We start from the raw sequence: 21907 nt of genomic DNA, 5'->3' as shown, positions 1-21907 counted from the left end.
CTCCATCTAGGCTAGTTTTAAGTATTGTCTCGAAGATCAAGACAGCATTACCCATTTTCTCTTCCATCAGTCTGTTTTTTGTGACGATATAGTGGGAACTTTTTGCCCAGAGATAAATAATTGTTTGTGCAAATCTGTCCATGACTTTCTTTACACTGAAAAAAATGTTTTGTTCAATTTACTCAATTTTTTTATGACAAGTGGTTGCACGAAATAAATTTGTTTGAATCCAGAAATATTTTTTTAAGTACACTGAATTTAATTTAAGCGAGTAAAACCAACATATATTTTTAAGCTACTTTAACTTAACTGTTGTGGATACGTCTTAGTCAAATATTATTAGTAAGTCCAACTAAGGTCGTGTTAAATGTACCAGAATAATTTGTTTCCTTTACACTTATGTCCCAAACTTATATTCAAATCAATCAAATTGTTAATTTCTCTCTATTTCAATTAAGTTAAGTTTACTTAAAAAAATATTGCTTACCCTGATTTGTAGTTTTTAAAAACGTCAATAATGAAAACTACAACATTCTTTCACATCATTTATTAATGCAAAATTTGTTGCAAACAGAATAAGAATCCACATCTCTAAGGGAAATTGCTGCAATTTGTATAATACAAATTACAAAACTTTTGCCTATGAACTAGTAGCTTTAAAAAGCTGTATTCAAACAAAACAGAAACAACAGACAAGAGAAATGTTAACCAATGTTTCTCTTCCTCTAAAAAAGAAAAAAAAAAAACAAACTCCTTACATAAAAGAATAAAACACTACCAGCAGTATAATGTATCACAATTAGAAACTGATGCATCCACAAACTAACCAGTTTCAGACTTGCTGTTCTGCGATCCATATTTAGAAATTGCATTTTAATAAGGTAATTAGACTTAAAATTAAACTTGTGTTTTCCTTACTGCTTATTGACCACTGTCTTTCCATTCTAGTCCTTCCTTGAAGATTCTGAATGTTTTACATATTTTCTGACCTAACATACTCGCTTCAAAACAATTAATAGTCTTTAAAGTGTTACCAGTGTGCTGCAGTGTGGTAATCATGAATGGTTTTTTTTGTTTTTGTTAACACTGATTATACGCAGGGCAGCAGCTATAACTGAATAATTACAAAGTTGCTCTTCAAGCTACTCAAATGTACCACACGTGAAACATTCATTATTGAAAGTTAAAATGTTCAATCGAAACATAACACAGAACAAATGATGGTTGTACAAGAGTTTCACTCCTATTCACAAGAGCACCAGTCATTGGTAATTTACATAACAGCATTCTCTTGATGTGTTATTTTAGAAATCTTCCTATCCAGTAGCAATTTTGTTCTTCAGCCCAAAGACTTTGGGGGAGAGCTTTTCACCATCGAATCCCATCAACACTTTCTAAATGAATTCATAATAGTCCTTCAATTCCTTGGGGAAGGCTAGGTTTAGTGCATAGATTACTCCAAGCATCAATGCACAAGCTTGCGCCAGAGATCCAATGTTGTCCATGACTATCTCCCCTTCAACAAATATTCCAATGTCATCATAATGTCCATTTTGTCCATCCTCCCTGTTGATGACATAAATGCCCATGGTGTGCTTCTTCAGGTCTCTCTGGATATCATCTCCTTCAATGTCCTAAACATTTAATAAAAAGGTAAAAGAAAAAACAATTAACTCTACAATTAAATTCCAATCTAGTCGTTTGTGTGTGTGTGTGTGTGTGTGTGTGTGTATAATACACACACACACACACACAGATATCTATCTAAAAAGTGTGTGTATAGATGACTTGCTTACAATGACTTAAATGACTTACAAAGAACTCCCGAATAAGGCTTCCGTCCTCTTCACCAAGGTAGAGGCAAAGTGCCCTGAGAACTGCTTCCCTTTTCACTTTAACATCACTTTCAGCCTGTTTAAAGAGAGTTGCTGATTAAACCAATTTGGAAAAAAGAACAATGTCTGAAATTCGCAATAAGTAAATTTTATCATATGTCAGTTCAAACATAGTAAATAAAATTTATATATGAAATTTCAAAATTTAGATTGCTTGGCTGGTCACCTAAAACGGCTTATTGGACTCACCAGTGACCTGCCACTTAAGACAAAAGAAATCCAAATAGAATTTGCAATATTCAGATTTACCTCTTGCATGATCTGCAAGTGGTGGGCAAGTTTCTGCCCAGAAACACCGCCCTTCTTCTGGAAAACTGTCATCAACTGAGGTGTAATTCTGTCTAACTGTGCCGCGAAGGTCATCTCCAGTTGAAGTGTTGTAATACACTGGAATTCAGCATTTACCTGTATCACACACACACACACACACACACACACACACACACACACACACACACACACACACACACACACACACACACACACACACACACACACACACACACACACACACACACACACACACACACACACACACACACACAGAGAGAGAAAAAAAGAAGACTGGTGCTTAATCATTGGTATGATTATTTTGTTATTTCTTCATTAAATGCTACAATGCAATTGCCATCACTTCATAAAGCATGATTATCATATGGGTTAGTATACAGTGCATGAAGGATGTTACTACTGTTAATCAAAGAAGAAATGAATGGCATCAGTCCATTTAACGGGTTTAAAGGGTTTTAAAAAGCAGATATTTGTCTGTTTCAGGTGGTTGGCAACACATTTTCCTGTGCTCTTTGTCCACTGGTGGGAGTGTCTCACCTGTGAGGTCAGCGGGGCAGAACTCTGCCATCAGCAACAGAGAGCAGAGAAAATTTAGATGTGCAACTAAAAACATGCTTGCCATGTAAGCCCCAAACATCTCTGAAATTGCTCTGCAAACTTCAGAGTACTTATACTTCAGGAGTCCTGTGGGTACCGTAAAGACTCATGTATGCAAACAAACCACATTTTTTTTTGCAATCTGATCCTTTTTCTCTTGGCTGTTTCCTTCAGGGATCACCACAGTGAATGATCCACCTCCATCTAACCCTATGCTCTGCATCCTCTTAACTCACAAGAACTAAATTCCTGTTTTTCATTTCACTTTCGCAAGTTTTTTTTTCTTTTGTCCTGGATAAAAGAAATTTAATCATATATATTAATTGATATTAATTAATATCAATATTAATAATCACAAGAACCCTTAAGATGAGATAGATAAACTTGTCCCTGCAATACTGTGACAAATACTGTTGTGATAAATATGTAAGGAATTTGCATGTACTTACCAAAATAACACCATCTTCTTGAATAAACAGTAACACATAAGGGGAAGAAAATCTGCCAGAAAAGGAAGACAAATAAAAAAAAAAAAAAACTTTAGAAAGACAAACAATTACCGTTTCCAAGCCATTAGTGCATTACTTCATGATACTCCCTTGTAACAAAACAAATCTTACTTGTGCCTCTGTGCAAACTACAGATGGCACGATACCACTTTTTTATGTCCGATACCGATATCATAAATTTGATTATCTGCCGATGCCGATATGAATCCGATATAGTGTATTTTATAATAAATAAAACTGTTTTTATAAATATTTTGCTGCATTTTGTATAAGTTCATACTCAGTTTTAAAAACAAAACATTAAAGCTATTCTGTTATACCTGTATGCAAAAAATACACTGCACCCAAAATATTTTATACTTCAGCAATACTGATCAACCTAAAAAACTTACACCATCCTCCTTATTCAGGTATTCTAAACAGTACATAGAAATATTAAACTAACTAATAGGACTGCCAACTCCCAGCAAAAATATTAGGAAACCACCCCGCACCCTTCGCCTGATAATGCTTAATTGACGTAATCTACTTTAATGCACAGAAATCAATTATTTTTCTATAATAATTAGATTCAACATTTTTTTTCAATACAGTTGCAGACAGCGCAGACAGCGTACCTTCCCAAAGGAAAAAGTGCTATATGTACTACTATTACTAGGGCATATATTAGACTTAATATTTACTACATACAATAATGGATCTCTATACATTTAACCAGATCACCACTTTGGTAGTAAGATTTAGAATAATTATTTATTAAAAGCTAGACATTTTAAATGAGAATAAGAAAGAAAATTATGTCTTTGTGTCTCCCTTTCCCTGTTAATGCCCTACCTGGCCCCTGGCAAAAACTTTGCTAGATCCGCCCCTGCACAGTTACCAGATGTCAGCTACATAGAAAAGGATCCTGGTGTTATTTGTCTCTCATAAACAGTTCATAACTTCCCTTCAACTCATTCATGTGACCTAAAATGTAAACCTGTTTCTTCATCACCTGTTCAGCTCTAATGATTCAGTAAAAACTTCTCCTGGTTTCACCTTCATGTTTCCTTCTCACCACATATCCAAACTATCATGACCAGCAGCTATTACGGCTGTGGCTCCAGAAAACATAAGCGGATACTAGAAGTAATATTAAAAAAATTCTAGCAACAGCTTATCAAGCTTAAACGTGCTGCTGTTGTTTATCTGCCGTTTTCCTCTTTCTAGCGCAAACTGGGCGATTAACAAATGAGAGAGACTAGCGACAGACAAGCCGATCACCTGATAATCGATCAGTTTCATGATTGAAGTAGCAACAGGAGAGGGAGGGGGGAGAATGAGGGAAGAAGTTTTAGCTGTTCAGCATGAAGACACCGAATAACTCCAGCTTTGTGTCTTTTTTCATTCTAGCTGAAGTATAAAACAAATCGCTTCCTTTCCCCCTCAATACAAAACTCCGACAGCCAGTCCAGCTGTGGCTCCATACATAGGTTGTTAAGCTCAGCATGGAAATACTATGCAAACATAAAGAGATGAACTTACACACTTGCTTTACTTCTCTGTGTTAGTTTTCTGAGATTAAATGCAGCGGTTTGGAAGCACGTAGCGAGGCTTCAAATGCTAAACCAGACCGCTGACAGGTCTTGCACTCAACAGCTCTATCAAGTGAAGCAACTTCTTTTCTGAGTTAATTTCAGTTCTGACAAACATCACTCTCAGTGCCTTTTGATCTCACATTTTTGGCAACCACTGAGTTATTCTCCTCCACAGTTTACAACCATTATTTTTTTCTGCACAAAAGACGTTGTGCAACGCCAATCCTACTTATTTATTTCCTACTGCACCCCTGACTGTGCAGGTGCGTTCAGAAGCCCCCTCCCCCGCCCGACTATTCCTTAATGCCAATGTTGTGGCGGGAGGGACGATTTCTCAACTTAAAACTGCAGGCGACTGTACAGTGAACTTTACAGCTAACTACAGAGAAATTGCCTCGTTCCATAATTTGTTAGTACAAAGTGTGCCACAAGAACTAAGCTAAAAACATATGACATTTTAACGCATCAATACAATTACTCTTTTAATAGAGCAGTAGCTAATAGAGCACATAGCTAGCTTAAGTCAAATTCATGACAAAGTTCAGAGGTGTACAACTACTTAGACTTCTTTCTCCATGTGCACACGTCTTAAAGATAGTGATGGGACGTTCTGTATCGAGGCTTCGAAGCGTGTGTCGAGTAATGGAGGAGGCGTTTCCGCGAAGCGCGTATCGAGGCTTGCTTCATTTATGGGAGGAGCTGAAAATGATGACGTCCGAAGCCTCGCTGCCCGGCTGTACCACGTGACTGGTTCAGGAAGCGGTTCGAACTTTGCCGCGAGATATGACAGCGATATAAACCCCTCAGACTTCATTCAAAATGTGGGTGTTTGATGGAGAGTTGCGGTTAGAGAGAGTTTGGAGACCGTTTAGAAAAAAAAGAAATCGCCTACGACCTGCCACAGTGGAGAAACTGTTGTTTTTAAATAAAAACCAATGATGTGTCCCCTAAACACTAATCACTGTCCTTGCCTCAATGTTACAAAAGCACAACCACTGTCCACACCTCACCTCACAGTAAATGATCATTTCCATTTCAAGCATTTCCAAATAATCATTTCCCATACTGCCACTATAAATATACACAGTATACTGCCATCACTACAATATACATGTTTTACACACTCCTTTTGTTGTTGACATTTACAGGCTGTGTGCAAAATGCCACACTCTTCAAATTCATGCCAGCTATTATTTTTACGTCCAGTAGGTGTCCTGCTAGAGCAAATGAAGCTTCATGAAGCTTCGCGTTGGGGTGAACCAATTGGATGAAAAGCTTCAGTGCTTCATGGGGCTTCATCTGCCCATCACTACTTAAAGAGTCAACATGCTTTGACTGAGGTAAAAAAATAAAACAAAAACGACCGTAAAAGGTTTACTTACCGAAGCTAGACCACCTTTATATGAAGTTGTGCGATTAACTTGAGCCCGCTTGCAGCACACAAAGAGTCCGCTTCTTCAGTCCGCGTGCAAAATGGTGGCCTGTCCTAACGCATGCGCAAAATGGCCCAGCAGGAGGCTATGAAAAACATACTTAAGCATTTTGAGCTACATTTAATTAACTAAAATTAATTGGATTAAAACGCAGGGAATGTATTCTGGAGTTACTCGAATTATATATGTAGACAGGAATTACTCATTTGAATTGAAAAGATATACCAAAATATAATATGCTATATTTAAAAGGAGACAATATCACTTTTTTCAGTGTAGACTGATCATTCTGAAAAACAAACCAAGCCAAGCACAAAACCTTATTGGTGGAGTTGCTTAGTTTAAGCCTTCTTCAGTACAGTAACGAATGCTCACAATTAGAATAAACTGGAGGGAAAAGAAGGGTGTGTTTGTTGGACTGAAATGCTAGCTACCAGGTTTTCGTCCTAACATTCTGAAACTTTAAATTTGACATTTTAACCATGGTCGTCCAGGTTTTGGGATTAGATGTCGTGAATAAGAGGTCAATCAGACCAGCAAGCCAAAAGCACCATTAGCTTATATGGTAGTGATCATATAAATAGATGATATAACAGGGTCTGCTTTCTCATTAAACTTTAAATTTCACTGTAGTTTATCAAATGAGCACCTTACTATACTAAGAAAGCTTTTCCACTAGTCATTTAAACTGTAAACTATTTAGGAAAGTGCCTGCTGAGTTCATAAATCAAGTTGCAGCCGGAGGAGTCTCCCCCTACAGGTCATTGGAAATAATGTAATTTTATGATAGAGTTTCGTTAGAGATTCGTTGAACAAGAGACACATGCAGCCATCAGCACCAGTAAACTGCACAAGACCATCTTTTTAATGCATGGCGGTTAACATCCAGAGGCTAAACTTCTTTCATTCTCAGCCACGGTGGTTACCACTTGGGCAATAGCTTTATTTTATACTGCTTGATTATATAAAACTTCCTTTGCAGCTAGAGCTTGCTGAAAAACAGCTTGCCAAGATTGAAGCTGGTCAAATTGGAATGCCAGTAGCCTACATAGTCATAATCAAACAAACCAGCATTTACATTTAGACGCTATTACACAAGTGTCTGACAGGAATGACAATGGCTGTGTTTGCCGTGTTGCGTTGGGTATCTAATGAATTAAGAATCATAATTTAATTTGTGTTTGTTTAATTTAATTTGCTGTTAAGCATAATCTGGCTCAAGACTTTCAGCGGTGAGAGGCAGCTACAGCAGTAGTACCGTTTTCTAATTTAAGTACCAGCACCGAGGACAATACTTTTACTTGCTTTACTTCATATACTCCCTTGCTTCTAATAATAATAATATGTTAAACCTATATATAATTCTAGGCTGTTGATTTGCGCGTGCATGCAAAAGCCTTTTATTTGCATTTTTAAATGCACTTGCTGGTTTTATTGTATTAGATAAAACTGAACATCCCTTTGTTTGTGAGATTGCTGAGCTGTACTACACTCAGTGCTTACCTAACAAAGTAGTCATCTGCAGGCAACTCCCAAGGAGCTGCTCTTGAATTGGAAATCTCTTTGGACAAGAACACAAACACCAAAACGGCTTATGCATTTTGCATCTCGTCTCTGAGCCGACCGTGGTGTAAATTTCTGTGACAAAGCACAGGTATAACTCTTAACCTCCGTGTGCTTACAGGACCGATAGCTGATCATATAGCTTTTCTTAGTTCCTCTCCACTTCTCCCTTAAATGCCCTGACACGCTGATGCTCCTGATTTACCACTTCACTGAACCCTAACCATGACATTTCCTCTGCTGCCAGGGGTTGCTTCCTCCTGCTTTTGCCCCCCCTCTGCCTGTCTGTCTCCCTCCGCCTCTTCCTCCCTCCTACTTATTCCAATTCCTACTCCTCTTGCTTTGCTATGTGTCTCATAGCATCTCTAAATATATCCCAGCATGTCTACCTCCTCTCCTTCCTCTTCCTCTTTCTGCCTCCTCTTCATCGCAGTCCTCTCTGACAAATTTTAAGCGTGCCTAGACAATCTGATCTGACATGTCTTTACATAACAATCCAATCCATGACACCTCCCATCCCCTCTGCATAGTTGGATCCAAAAGTGTGCTACTGGCATGGATACAGTTCTCGGTATCCTTGAAATCATCAGAATGTTATTATATCTGTGGAACCAATCTTGACTTCTTCTATTTTGAATGTTCAGATGCGTTTCTAAGAGTCACAACAGCTTAGCACGGGATGATCAGATGTGACCTTAGCATTTTCATGATGCACACACACACACACACACACACACACACACACACACACACACACACACACACACACACACACACACACACACAGGAAAGAGAATAGGAGCAAAACCTTTGCAAAGAGACTATGGTACATCCTAAACAATAACTGCTAAGAGTTACGACCCTTGCTAGGATTATGCCACTGCACACCTTCCACCTCTTCCCTGGTGATTTATCTCTTGTCTGCCAATAAAGCTCAACATGGAAATGTCACATGTGCAAAAGAGCTGCCCTCAGCCCTAGCGGTAAGCCCATGCAGCATTAAGAGGGGGATTCATTAAACTGTCAGCGTAAATTTTGATCCGAGGGTAGTTTGCAGAGTGAGGGGGATGAACTGTGGAAAGCACTAGACAAAAAGAGGCAGCAGAAGAGATTGCTGCAAAGCATTCGGTAGATTGGGAAATAAAGATAGAAAGATAGAGCTGAGAGTGGGTAAAAAAAGGAGAACGGCCAGATGGGAGAAAGATGAAAGGAAGGTGTGCTCAGGGTGACACGTCCAGAATGAGTAAGGGTAATGGCCCTATGATACGTAGAGGGAAATCTGTCAGGGTGAAGGTTGAAAGGCTGCTTCGTACAAGAAATGGGTAGACCATCGACCGGAGTGAAATTGGATATTAATGAAAAACACAGGAAGGGTGGAACCACTAATTTATCCAGGGAGAAGTGAGGAAAGGAGAAATCACCATCAAGGTCAAATGAACAGAAGTTTCTATGCTATAGATGAACCGTAGCTTGTGTTCTTGAGCCTCCGTAGTGCACCGTCACCCACGCCCGCATCTGAAAAAATGTGTGCCTCAACTCAGAGTCATTTGTTTTTTCCGGGTGATTCATAGTTAAGCGGCTCATCTGTATACATGGCGGCGATAAGAAAGTAAAATGAGAAGGAATCCCGCGGTTTGTTTCTAAATCCATTAATATATCACAGTGTGCATGGTTGATATTTCCCCTCAAGGCTCTATCTGCTGTGACTTTAATCATGATTAATCCAAATAACCATGTTTTTAAAGAGGTTGACGGGAGGGAGGGAGGGAGGGAGGGAGGGAGGAGGGTGGGGGCAGTTGTGCCAAAGATCCTCCTCTTCAGTGGAAAGAAAAGAGAGGAAAGCGAGGAAAACAGTGGATGTAAATAAAAGTGGCAGCCCCTCGGGTATCTCTCTCCCTAAATAACCTGGGAGCTGTGAAGGAGTCACTAATTACCCCTCCCACAGAAGATGGGAGGGTGGGTGGGGTGAGGGGAACAGAGTAACAGCCAGTCACACTCGCACAACAGAATTAGCCCGAGCCTGTCAGTGTCAGAGGCTATCACGGGGAGATAACGAGGAACAGATCCATAGATCGTGTAAGGCAAATGACAGCATCACGCCCGGCTGCCTGTTTCGCAGACAGGAAATGAAGTGATATATACTGCATGTATCAAGGCCATAGATCGTCAAAAACAGAGCACGGAATCGGGGTGACGAGAACATACTACTAACTGCAGCATGGTGGACAGACTGTCACAAAATGACCAGATGAATCAGAGAGGATGTCACCATGGCAGATCATCAAGAACTGATAACAGGGCAACAGACTGTAAAACATGGAGGAAAAAGAGAAATCCAAGGAATACGACAACAGTCGTACTGTGTGCCCATGAGCAGAAGTGATACTCAATGCAAAAATTATTGCTGTCACTAAAACACGGCTACTTTTAACAATACTGAGAGGAAAGAGCGTAAAAAAGGAATGAAACATTATACACCCCCCTTGGCCAGTGTGAATAGGCCTTAATTACAATCTCTTTTCACTTGTTTTCAGTTTACATTTCTCCACTGCTGATGATACACCGAGCCTTTTTTTCTCTCTCTTTTCCAACCTCCATCCTTTCAGCACTTTTTCTGAATTCATGTCTCCTTTTCCCATTCTGTGTTGACCCCCGCTCTCATGCATTTCAAAATAGCTGCCTATCTTACATCTTCTTCATTATCGGGAGGAACGAGCACATTGTGTTTCGATGGAAACTGAAGCACAATAATATGGAAACAATTACAGTCTCTTATTCGTCTCTCTCTTTATCTTTCTCCTCTCTTTAGGAACTCATGCTGCCTTCGACCATGAGAGAATGAGTCACGGAGAGAAGAGCTGAGAAAAGAAAGAAGCAGAGAGAGAAAAAGAAAGTGATAAAAAAAAATTTAAAAAAGGAAGCAGAAGAGACCAAAAAAAAAGTTTAAAAAGACCAGATCATTATGGGAACGCAGTCAAGCCAATCCCGTACTTTGGCCATCCAATCTCCTGAGGGCCCAGGGGACAAAGCAGGTGGAGAAGGACAGGCTGCCAAGTAGACCAGCCAATGTGATGGACAGACAAAGGATAGGCTGCATTCCCTTCCTCTCCACTTATCTGCAGGTAACCTCCCTGGCCTCTGCAAGAGTTCTTCTTGCTGGAACGTTAAAGAGAAATGTGAATAAGAGGCAAAAAAATACATGTACAACTTCAGAAGACATGAAACAGCATGGACATTTTAAAGAATATTTGATGCTGCATATATTTATTTTTATATAAGATTTTAAAGGGAAGTTTAAGACAAGTTTTCTCACAGATATCTATACTATACCTTGAATTGGGAAAATGGTAATCCATCTTTTCTTGAGGACAATCTTATTTGCAAAGGAAGTCCTTGGTGTACAGATGAGCTGAGCAGCTAAATGCAATACTGTATAGAGACTGCTACATCTACAGTATTTTCTGGGATGAAAGTGAAACGTAGTCAGTCAATCGTATAGATCTCTCACTGTTACACTGAATATATAGTGATGGAGCGATCGCTTTCCTTGTTGACACACTAACACAAGAGATTCTCCACAACAGCAACCTGCCTTCACAGTGTGTGGATGTTGTGGGAGCGACAGAGGCTGGAGAAATGGTGAGCAAAGAGCCTGACCACTTGCTCACAGGCCAGACCAATGGCAAGAGCAGCTTGGCAGACAAGTTACCTGGGACAATGACCGTGCGCTCTGTGCTTCTCAATCGAGACTCCCCCGATATCGAAAGTCGCCTCAAGCGGCGCCGCAACCGCACCCACCAGGTCCGCTTCAAAGACCTGGAGGATGGTAGCAGCAGCAGTGGCAATAGTGGAACAGGGGAAAACAATAGCCATCAGAAGCCTGTCAAAGACTGTGACAGTCCACATCCTCTTCGCAAACACAGCAGCAGGTCCCCCCTGCCATGGACTGACAGGGACAGGCCACAGACCAAGGATCTACCTGGCCAAACCTCTGTGGTTGGGGCTGTGCGTGGTGACATGGCGAGCACTATAGAGGTGGTGGCTGCCTTTTTAGCTCGAGCGCCTCCTCATCCATTGACACCTGGTCCTACACGTCGAACCTGGGCACCACCGCAGGCTAACTCCCTAACCTTGCCAATGACACGCAGGCCGAGTACAAGCACCAGCACAGCCATTCAGACCTCCCCATGCCTGAAAAAGCCCCAATCTCTCCCTTCCTCCCACACTCGTAGCCACAGCCTTGGGGACTCAGTTGGGGTGGATGGGGATGACGAACATGACTCTCAAGACGAGTTCCTTACTCACAACCATGTGTTGTTACCTGCGTCCAAAGATCAGAACGGCCCTCCTGGCCCAGGGGAGCGAACTGTGGTGGAACGAAGGTCTAAAGTATCAAGAACCGAAATTAAGTCTGCTGTAAAACCCTCAAGGCACAGCTGCCCCCCTTTAGTCCTTCAAAATGCTGAGCCATACCACTGTTCCTCTGTATCCTGCCGAGATGGCCCCAAACGTCAGGGAAGCATTACTCCCTCAGCGATCAGGAGGAGAAAGCGTCTAAATAGGACAACGAGTGATCCTGGAAAGGAAGTGCACTACTGCACCACTCCCACACAGACTGAAAGTCCCCGTCCATCCCCACCCCCTTCAAATACCAAACTCTGTACCACTCAAGTTCAGACTGAGAGCCCACCCCCTCCTTTAAGTTCAAGGTACAGCACCGCCCAGAGTCAAACTGAAAATCACCATTCTCCACCTTCAAGTGAGGAACAATGCACAACCCAAATTCAGACCACCAGTACCAATCCAACCCTACCTCTGAATGCTCAACAGTGTACCGCTCAAATACAAACAAGCTCTCCCAGTCACTCTTCTCCTGATCGTAAACTTTCCACTACACAGACACAAACTAAAAGCCCGTTTGCTTCCCCACCTTTAATACCATCACCCAGCTCAGTGCAAATTCTGTGCAAGCCTATATCCCCAACAGTGACTCCAGACCCTCCTACTACCCAAACAACTACTGTGCCTTATTGTACATCTCCCCCACCTACAAGTGCACCAATACAAACTCCTGAGCACTGCACAAAGCTACCTTGTACTTCTCCAGCCAAGTTAGCTTCCACAGCCCCACCTCCTCCCAAAGCACTTTCCATTCCTTGCGCCACTTCTGTACCTACTGTTACCCAACTCCCAGTCCCCTATTACACTGTTGTGTCCCCACCAACAACACCCAGCACAGCCGCAGTCTGCTCCAGTGCTTCTTCAGCTGCATCGCCATGCCCCACCCAAAACTGCACCCCCCTTATGTCAAACCCTCAGTTAACCCGCTCCACCTCTACCCCAACTATAACACCCATTGTAACTCCTGCTGATCCCACCAAACAGCCAACCCCTGCCCCAAATGTAATACATCAACCACCATCAGCAGCATCAAATGCTACACCTTCATCAAATGTAACTCCCTGTACATTTGTTACTCAAACTGCCATATCTTGCACATCCATATCATATTACACAACTACACATGCAGTTGGTCCCCATGCACCTCACTTGAACCCAACTGCACCTTCTTATGCCACAGTTATTCAAACTGTCTCTCATTGCAACATCCCATGTCAAACTTTGCAAAATACCTCTTCTGCTTGCACAGGCATAACCCCTTATTCCTCCCCCGTCCCAAAACTGAAATCTTGCACTTCTCCGCCTCCGCTTGTGAAAACCTATGTGTCCACTCTTGCAAATGTTCAACAATGTGCAACACCAACTAAAGCCATTCCTCTGTACTCTTCCACATTTCGTGCTGCACCACCGTACACCCCCCCTTCTCAGACCCCGTACAATGCTCAGGATAAGAGGGGCATTCGACTTCCACCTCCTCCTCCACCGCCTCCACCATACACACCACGAAAAAAGGGAAATGATCCGCCAGGTCCTGCAGTCCGAACACCCATGCTCAGGGCAGACAGCAAGGTCAGCAACAAAGATAAAGATAGAGAGAAGGAAAAAAAGGAGGATATAAAAGACTCACCAAAGCTCTGTGAGAGAGCCAGCTCTCTGAAGCACAGAGCTCAAACTCCGCCAGTTGCTGTGATGAAGGGAGAGAAGCAGTCCTCCTCCTCCTCCTCCTCTCCTGCCAAGGCCTGTTTTAAGCCCAGCTGTCTTAGCTCAGCCCAGGCTCAGCTTGGGGCGCTACACAAAATGCTCTGCTCAGGAGCCAACGTCAGGCCGAACACCCCCAACAGCCAACACGCTCTCCCTCCAAATCAGCAGGGATGCTCTGGATCCAGGGGCTGCTCTGCTTCTGGGGGGCGGCCTACAGCTGGGCCCCTGACTGCCACCCAGGCTGATACTCTGAGACAGGTCCAGGAAATTCTGGGAGGGTTGGTGTCTGGGGCCAGGTGTAAATTGGACCCATCCAGGGTGACAGAAAAGCTCTTGAGTCCCAATGGCCCTCTGCATGATATTCGTAGCTTGCAGACTCAACTTCACAGCCTGGAGGGGGTCCTGGAGACCAGCCAGAACACCATTAAGGTCCTGCTGGATGTCATTCAAGACCTTGAGAAGAAGGAAGCTGAGAGAGATGGGTGAGGCTATATTTAATTTCAGTGAGACAATTTACATAATGAAAAAGTGAACCTGCTTTGAATGTTATTAGACAATTAAATGACTGTTATCAGTTGTCACCCACAGATCACGCGCACCCTGCTGTACCCACTAGTAAGCCAGGAGGTGCAGTATCATTCTTTCTGATCACTGGTTGACAGAAAGTGACTTTTATGTAAGCCACATGAATAACACATAAACTCTCCAGTGTACGTTTCACCCTGGTAAGACAGAAAACTGAGACTTCTAAATTGTGATTATTATGAACAAGTCTGTTTAAATTAAAACTATGATCTTTAAGTGCTTCACTTGAGACTTTGGTGACTTTGGGGATTACTATAACATAACCAAACAACCAGTCAACAATAAACTTCATATCAACAGTAATAGAAAACAAAGAGAAAGCACAAGTCTCATATGCACCTGGGTTCATCTGATTTATAAAGCAATAATGTACTACTAAGCCTATTTGTTGATGATCTACTGGCTGTATTTTTTTGCCACAATAACAACTGATAATTGACATTTTACAGTTTCTCTCAAACATAGAAAAAACACCATAGTTAACCTGCAAAAGACTGTAACGTGACCCGAACCTTTCAGAATAGGCTTTTGTCTCAATGAATAAGTTACTCCTGCCAAAAAATGACAAGCTCATTTGAGACTGTGTAAACCAGAGTCATCAGAATGTTTCGGTATTTGGTCGAAATAACTCTACAAGTGATTTCCTCATCTTCTAATTTCCCTAAAAAGTTTTGTTCTACATGTTTCTATTGACAGTGTTTCTATTGACTATATTGCATTCGGCTTATTTTCCTGATGATAACTGAGTGCTGTTGTGTATCAAAGTGAATTCAGATGATTTATCATGCAGTGTTTATGCAGTGTTTATTGCATACTTTGTAGAGCAAAAGTACACATGTAATGTAATGTGATGAATAAAAATTTCCTGCAATTATCATACAACATAGTAAATTGCAGTAAACAGACCGTAAAATGTAAACATAATTGCAAAGACCCCACCCCCCCCCCACCACCACCACCACCACCACCACCACATAGATTGTCATCGCTTTAAGCACATAGCGTGGAAACAAGACACGGTTTTCTAGTATTCTACATCAATAAACAGTGCTGGAATCACTGGACATCCTGTTACTCTGTTGGCCACAGATTCTCAGCCACCTCACACCTAATGTGTTCGCTTTCAGTGTAAAAGAGAAAGAACCATTGAATGCCGCATCCGTCCTCTGCACTCTCCTGGATCTTCTTACATTCATGGCAGGCTGCTTGCCCTATAAAATGAGTTGGCTCTTCAGTGTTAACAAACTGTTGTAACTCTGTTGCTCTCAAGCTCTATAAAATATATACATACACCTGGATCACCAGATTTTGGTTTTCTGGTGGACTATTCTGCATTTAATGACATACATAATAAAGTGCAAAACTATTTTTTAAAAAATGGTAAATGGCCTGTATTTATAATAGCGCTTTACTAGTCCCTAAGGACCCCAAAGCGCTTTACACATTCAGTCATCCACCCATTCACACACACATTCACACACTGGTGATGGCAAGCTACATTGTAGCCACAGCCACCCTGGGGCGCACTGACAGAGGCGAGGCTGCCGAACACTGGCGCCACCGGGCCTTCTGACCACCACCAAACACAAAAAAGTCTGCTTTTAATTACAAAGACATGCCAAGGTTGTTAGCTATTTGCTTAAATGTCCTAAAAGATATTAGCAAATGCTAAATAACAGACGATAACAAAGAGAAATACTCTCTTTGATGTGCATACATTTAAAGCTGAAGGTTTTCAGATATTGTGTGTGACAGTTTGGACTGTTATTGAAGAATTGAGCCAAAGCAACTGGGAACAACCGAAGCTTGTTGAGCCCAAACTCTAAAAATATGCAATACACATACATGCGCAAATCTTACATGACAGCAGGGTCAGCACATTTTAATAGTTTGCTGGACTGTTCCGCAAGTAGAGCTCATTTCCTGAGCTTGCTATTAAAAAAGGCTGTTGGCCTTTTTAAAAAAATCACACAGTCTGGAATTTAATTCTAGAAATTTCACACACTAGTGAAGATGGCCCCGGATCACACCATTGTTCTTTGGCACCACGTGCCCAAGGTGGTTTCCAAAGGTAGTGTTACCAGTAGTGTGAAAGGTGCTGCTGCCTGGGGTTAAATCAAGAGCCTCAAAAGGGCTTGTTTGGTTTTAAAAGTAGTGTGAAAGCCCTGGGCTAAAAGAGGAGCTATCCCACAACTGAAGCTGTAAATATGAAATGACTGCAACCCTTGGGCTAATGGAACTGTAAACCCAAGGCTACCAGAGCCTTGCAGCACAGTTCCAAGCACAGTGTGAGAAGCCATCTGTTAATTTTTAACAGTCAATCGCTCAGCCTTTATTAAATTTAGAAAGATGGATAGATATCAAAGCCAGACATAACAGCGCTTTGCACTAATAGACTATCTCTTCTCTCATGGAACGGAGCAGACAAGTGGGTTGTTGTAGACAGATTATTCTTCACCAAAAAGGGAATATCCACAGCCCAGCAGTAATAACTTTCCAGCATCGTGTGCTCTGAATATTACAGATAGATGGTTGTTGCGCCTAAGCCTTGCTGTGATGAAGCTCCTCTATTTATAGCCAATCCCCCTACTGCACACAGTGTCAATACAAAGCTCTGTGGACAGAACACAATATAAATTTGGTCAGAGTGAAAAAGGCAAAAGCTAAAACGGCAGGTTGAGCGACAGAAAGAGGAAAACGCAACACCAGATTGAGCAGCAGCAGAAAGCAGGGGAGCATCTGTAGTTATTTTTACGACGTCTCATGTCAGTCAGGCAAGTGTCAGCTCTCAATATGCTGAGGAACTGATCTCATGTCAGACCACGGGGAGGCTTATGGGAGTTTGGGCGCACCTATTTCGCGAAGCCTTGTTCCTCATGCATGTATGCAGCAGGCGGGAGAGATTGTCATCAAGTGGTTTCAGATGCTCCATGCCTCTTTAGTGTAAAGCCATTCTCATCAAGTCTTTAATTAATCTGCTTCCTACATTGTAAGCAGCTTAGTAATTTCTTCTGCCTTATCATTCCAAAATAGTACATGTTTGCGGGGGGGACGCGAAAGAAAAATCATGGATACACAGGAAGGGATGCGTGTCTGTGAATCCATGGAAAGACTTGACTGATGTCTGAGCAGCGTAATCCAAATCACAGTGTTAACACTAATGCCAGCCCTTTGAAGACATCTGAACATGTGACTGAACAGCCTACTGTCTCATAAAGTGACACATCTTGCATGTTCCAGTATTTAAATTCAGTCCCCGGCCTTGTGCACGCAGACTTGACTTCTACCTCATAAGCATTATTTTATGCCTGGAGTGATATAGTGACTCATGGTTTACGTAACCGACCGAGCCCGTTGGAAGGGGTATCGTTCATTAAAAAATGATCAGGGGTGATTTCAGGGAGGAGATTGGTTTATATTCAGGACTTCGTGTGCCAAAAATTCGACTCAGCGAGGGAAAAATGATAACCTCAATATGTCTTTGTGGGCTCACACAAACACAAAACCATTCCTCTTTTATTTTGTTCCCCTGATATGTCATCTCTGCGCTTCTCAACAGAAGACATTCCTACAGAACCGGACAGGACATCGAAAACTGTGGGACCTGCAGGGACTGCGCGTGCATCATCTACAGGTACGTGGATGTATACGTATTTGGAAATCTGACTGTTTATTGCATGCATCACACGTGAGCACCGAGAGCACAGAGCTTGTGTCGGTGCACAGTTATGTGCATCACGCTGTCACTTTGAGTCACATCAGAAGTTCAGTTTTATGGCTTGGTAGGATTGCCATTCTGCTCTGTGTGACAGCACGGACGGATATGAAGCACTCTGAGTATGGCCACTCGTTGCATAAACACCGCTGCCAGTTTTGATCACTGAACGCATTTATAAGAGCTGCATTAATCGCAATCATTCTCCTGCTCCTCCTCTAAATTAATAGGCTAAACAAGAAACACAGACTTAAGTCATGCACCTGTGTTCAAACCACTTTTTCCCCCTCCCTCTCCCCTTTTTGCTCCTCTCATTTTTCAACTCTCGTCATCTCTCTTTTAGACACACACAGGCACTCACACACACATAGAGTGACTCCAGAATCATTCTGCTCTGAGATTTGAATTAAAATCAGTCAATTAACAAACAGGATTTCACACTTTGTGAGAGGGTGAAAAAAGAACAGAAAAGTGGGGATTGTGACAAAATTGAAATCCGTGTCTCCTGCTTGTACATGTCAAAAACTGTGGGGGAGGGGAGGGGGTCCTTCAGAGAGGAGACAAGAGGAGAAATGAAACCCATGATAGAATAGGAGGGGTGACAAGAGCGCTTGCATGCGTGGATGTAATTTGATTATGGCAGGATTAAAGCAGTACTCTGATTATTAAAACTTTCATTTAAACACCTCGGATGGGGGCTAAGAAATTATTTCATAAATCTGCGAACGAATAACTCAATTAAGGAGACAAAATTCATCATCAGTCTTTTTAATTGTGGTCTGGAGCGGCGAAAAGTGACATACATTCACCTCAGACTGATTACTTCCAGTGATTCGATTCCGTGCCCACTCGCTCGTTTGTTATTTATTATTTTGCTTATTATTTTATTAATAAGGTGTTTCCTGTAGCTGCGACGTATCCTCGACCTTAACTCCATTATCAAGCAAATGGCATTATAACTGAAGCTTAGTTACTGTAAACCACATAAATGATTCAATCAAACTATTATCCTAATCTGATTGTATTCAGTAATTATACTGTGTGTGGAGAGCCCCTCTGTCAAAACACATGGAAAAGACAGTGGGGGCGACAGTTGAGGACAAGAAAGCAAAAAAGAAAATAAAAAACAGAGAGATCTAAGAGAAAAGAGAGATTTAAAATGAAAGATGAAAAGAGGGAGAAGAGGCCTATAAGAAAAGTGATTGAGTTGGAAGCTAAATAGGGGTTCATCTTGAAATATTGCCACATTACTCCTCAGGAATGTCTGAAGCAGCGACACTTCCTAATGTTAAAGTAAAAAAAAGAAGAGAGATTCAAAAGTTATCACTCTGGGATGTTCTTCGCAGTTTTTTTTCTCTCGGGTAGCAGTTCTGAAATATTTGACTTAATACTGCGACCTGCCGATGACATCGCAAGCCTCGGTTTTATGGTCAGATGAGGACTTATCAGTCAATCTGCCGCCGAGTCGACATGCTTCTTTCCATGTGTGACAGGAGGATTTTCCTGCTTTGAAAGGGGGGGAGGGGATTCTCTTTTCTCTGCGATTCAAGTAGAGCCGAGTTTAGAAAAAGAGAAGTTGGCAGCAGTACAGAAGAAGGTGAAGATAAAGCGTAGCCTGAAAAAGTGAGTGATGGAAAAGCCCTGAAATCTGAAAAGGCAGATTTCATCAATTAAGAAGCTTCTTGGAATCTTAGTCTTCGAAGAAAAGCCCAGCTCAGCACGCCGCACTCTGCCAATCTAGTTGAAAAGCTGAGATGGGAGTTTATTCAGAAAAATGAATTCCATTTCAGAATTTTTGTGCAAGACTATTTGTCATTGACAAGTCAGCCGCAACAAATTTTAGCCGAGTGATGTGACCGAGATTCATTTCAAAGCGAAATAAAGAGTATTTATTTTCACGGATCAGATAGGTACTTGTATAAAAAGGGTCGCGATAAGCTCGCAGGTCAATACCGCTACAATCAAACCGTTGTTTTGGTTAGTTGGCCGGCAGCTCGTACATGTTCCTCAGGCATGTGGTGCTGGTGCTTAGCCTTTGATAAAAGTGGCTGCATGCTTGCCACATCGAAAAGGAGCCAGCAGAGGTTGTTTGCGATGGATGGATGGATGGATGGATGGATGGTTTGGTCGTTTGGGTCCAAAGTTCAAACTACTGACCTCAGTGGCTCTGTGAGGGTCTAAGGCAAGAAACTACACAAATGCAGATTTTTCTCCTGATGATTTTCTTCCTCTAGTAATGACCCCCAGCCTCCACTGCATAATGCAGTGTAATGTTCAGGTTTCAAACCTGCTAAAATGCGACCAGATTATTAAAAGGCACAGAGGCAGAGCTGGTGCCAGCACTGGCAGGGCAGCGGCAGAAAAGAGGACTTTTCTGCATTTTTGATTCACTGCACTCAAAGTGCTTTTTTTGGCTGTGCCACACAGCTGTTTCTGGTATGGACACAAGCTGAAACCATAGTATGTTTTTGTGTTAGATTTCATCTACATTTAATCTGATTTTTCTTCCATTGCAATTTTAAGGAAAGATTTTGAGTTAAATCTTATACCTGGTGTTGCTGAGCAAAATTGAGTTGAAAGACACAGTTCAGTTCAGTATTTGTCCTGAGTGATCCTGAAATCCGATTTAACAATAATCATCAGTGTTTGGCTTACAGCTTGCAGGTGGAAAGAGTTAATGCAACGATACATTCTAGTAGAGAGTCTGCAGTTTTCAAACACAGCAATTACACTACGCTTTTGATCCTGTGTAGTAAGTGTTTTTTCTCCTGATTGCCTCAAAGGTCGAGAAAATCCATATTATTCTTTTCAGACTTTGCTTTTGTGACCAGGACAATGACATTTTTAAATTTAATTACTGGTTACCAAAGGGAAGTTTGAGGCGTAATCAATCAGAAATAACAAAGAAAAGAAAAAAACATCCAACTTATTGTCTAGGAAAAAGTTATGTTACGTAATGATATGTGTAAGAGTGGGATTGTAAACCTTGGAGGAAAAAAAGGACAAAATCTAACCCTCACTTTAATGCAGGCACCAAGCTGGATATGATAAGCATCTCTTTAAAAAAAACATAAACACCTAACAACATCATGAATATGTTAAGCACAAAGTTGTTATGATACATGTGTATTTAAGCATGCCTTTGTGTGTTTGCGCACAGGGCTTTGTTCTCTAGTTTCTCAGGACATCGGCAGAGCTTATATAAAAATGCTAATGACACTTTAAGCATGCAAATGTAGATTCTAGTGGCTACAGAGAGAAACATTCTGAGCATTTTGTACCCAAACACGGTTCATAAACAAACACTTCATTTGTTCTGCCTTTTTTTTAAGGTCTCATTTTACTGGACGAATAATGCATGATGTATCTGATGTTATTTATCCAGCACCACTGGCACATTAACTGCATATTAAAATGTGAATTCGATTGTGTGGCCATGCAGGAGTGTTAATTAGTGAATGCGTTTGTGATCCCCACCCCCTTCTCTCCCTGTTATTCTTTTTGCTAATGGCGAATGTGCTGTATGAAATGAAGTAGGGAGGTCTAACAAGGAGCTGTTGTGCTTAATCCCCGTGGAGTGTACGGAGACAGCAGCCTAATCAGATCTGTACTCTGCTGCTTTATCTCTGCAACTGCTCTG

The 21907-nt window shown here is 41.6% G+C and overlaps 2 protein-coding genes across 4 annotated transcripts in view; one reads left to right on the top strand and one right to left on the bottom strand.

The window, feature by feature from the left end:
* The window catches only part of LOC146571021 (uncharacterized), a 51725-nt gene that overhangs the window by 3126 nt on the left and 26692 nt on the right, over window positions 1-21907 (top strand). For 2 of the 3 annotated variants that reach the window (XM_085279937.1, XM_085279938.1), the window contains exons 2-3: window positions 10675-14449; window positions 18112-18186. In XM_085279937.1, coding sequence (XP_085136063.1) covers window positions 11502-14449; window positions 18112-18186 — 3023 coding nt within the window. In that variant the 5' untranslated portion in view covers window positions 10675-11501. The remainder of the gene's footprint in view (window positions 1-10674; window positions 14450-18111; window positions 18187-21907) is intronic. The other variant, XM_085279939.1, reaches the window with a different exon arrangement.
* On the bottom strand, window positions 533-6366 carry LOC146571022 (uncharacterized). Its single transcript, XM_085279940.1, has 5 exons — window positions 6252-6366; window positions 3233-3284; window positions 2145-2300; window positions 1816-1911; window positions 533-1634 (listed from the first exon to the last, which is right to left on the bottom strand). The coding sequence occupies exons 3-5, from the start codon at window positions 2256-2258 to the stop codon at window positions 1395-1397; spliced, it is 450 nt and encodes a 149-aa protein (XP_085136066.1). The 5' UTR covers window positions 2259-2300; window positions 3233-3284; window positions 6252-6366; the 3' UTR covers window positions 533-1394.

The sequence above is a fragment of the Mchenga conophoros genome, linkage group LG7, assembly GCF_057382185.1.
Source record: "Mchenga conophoros isolate Kocher_MC1m ecotype Shallow Benthic linkage group LG7, M_conophoros_male_GT1.1, whole genome shotgun sequence".
Lineage (NCBI taxonomy): Eukaryota > Metazoa > Chordata > Actinopteri > Cichliformes > Cichlidae > Mchenga > Mchenga conophoros.
This window is presented reverse-complemented; position numbering and strand designations above follow the sequence as displayed.

Coding starts and splice junctions, on each gene's coding strand:
- LOC146571022 (XM_085279940.1), bottom strand. CDS start 2,258: ATGACCTTCGCGGCACAGTTAGACAGAATTACACCTCAGTTGATGACA. Junction 1,912..2,144: donor ACTTGCAGATCATGCAAGAG/GTAAATCTGAAT, acceptor CTCTTTAAACAG/GCTGAAAGTGATGTTAAAGT. Junction 1,635..1,815: donor GCCTTATTCGGGAGTTCTTT/GTAAGTCATTTA, acceptor TTAAATGTTTAG/GACATTGAAGGAGATGATAT.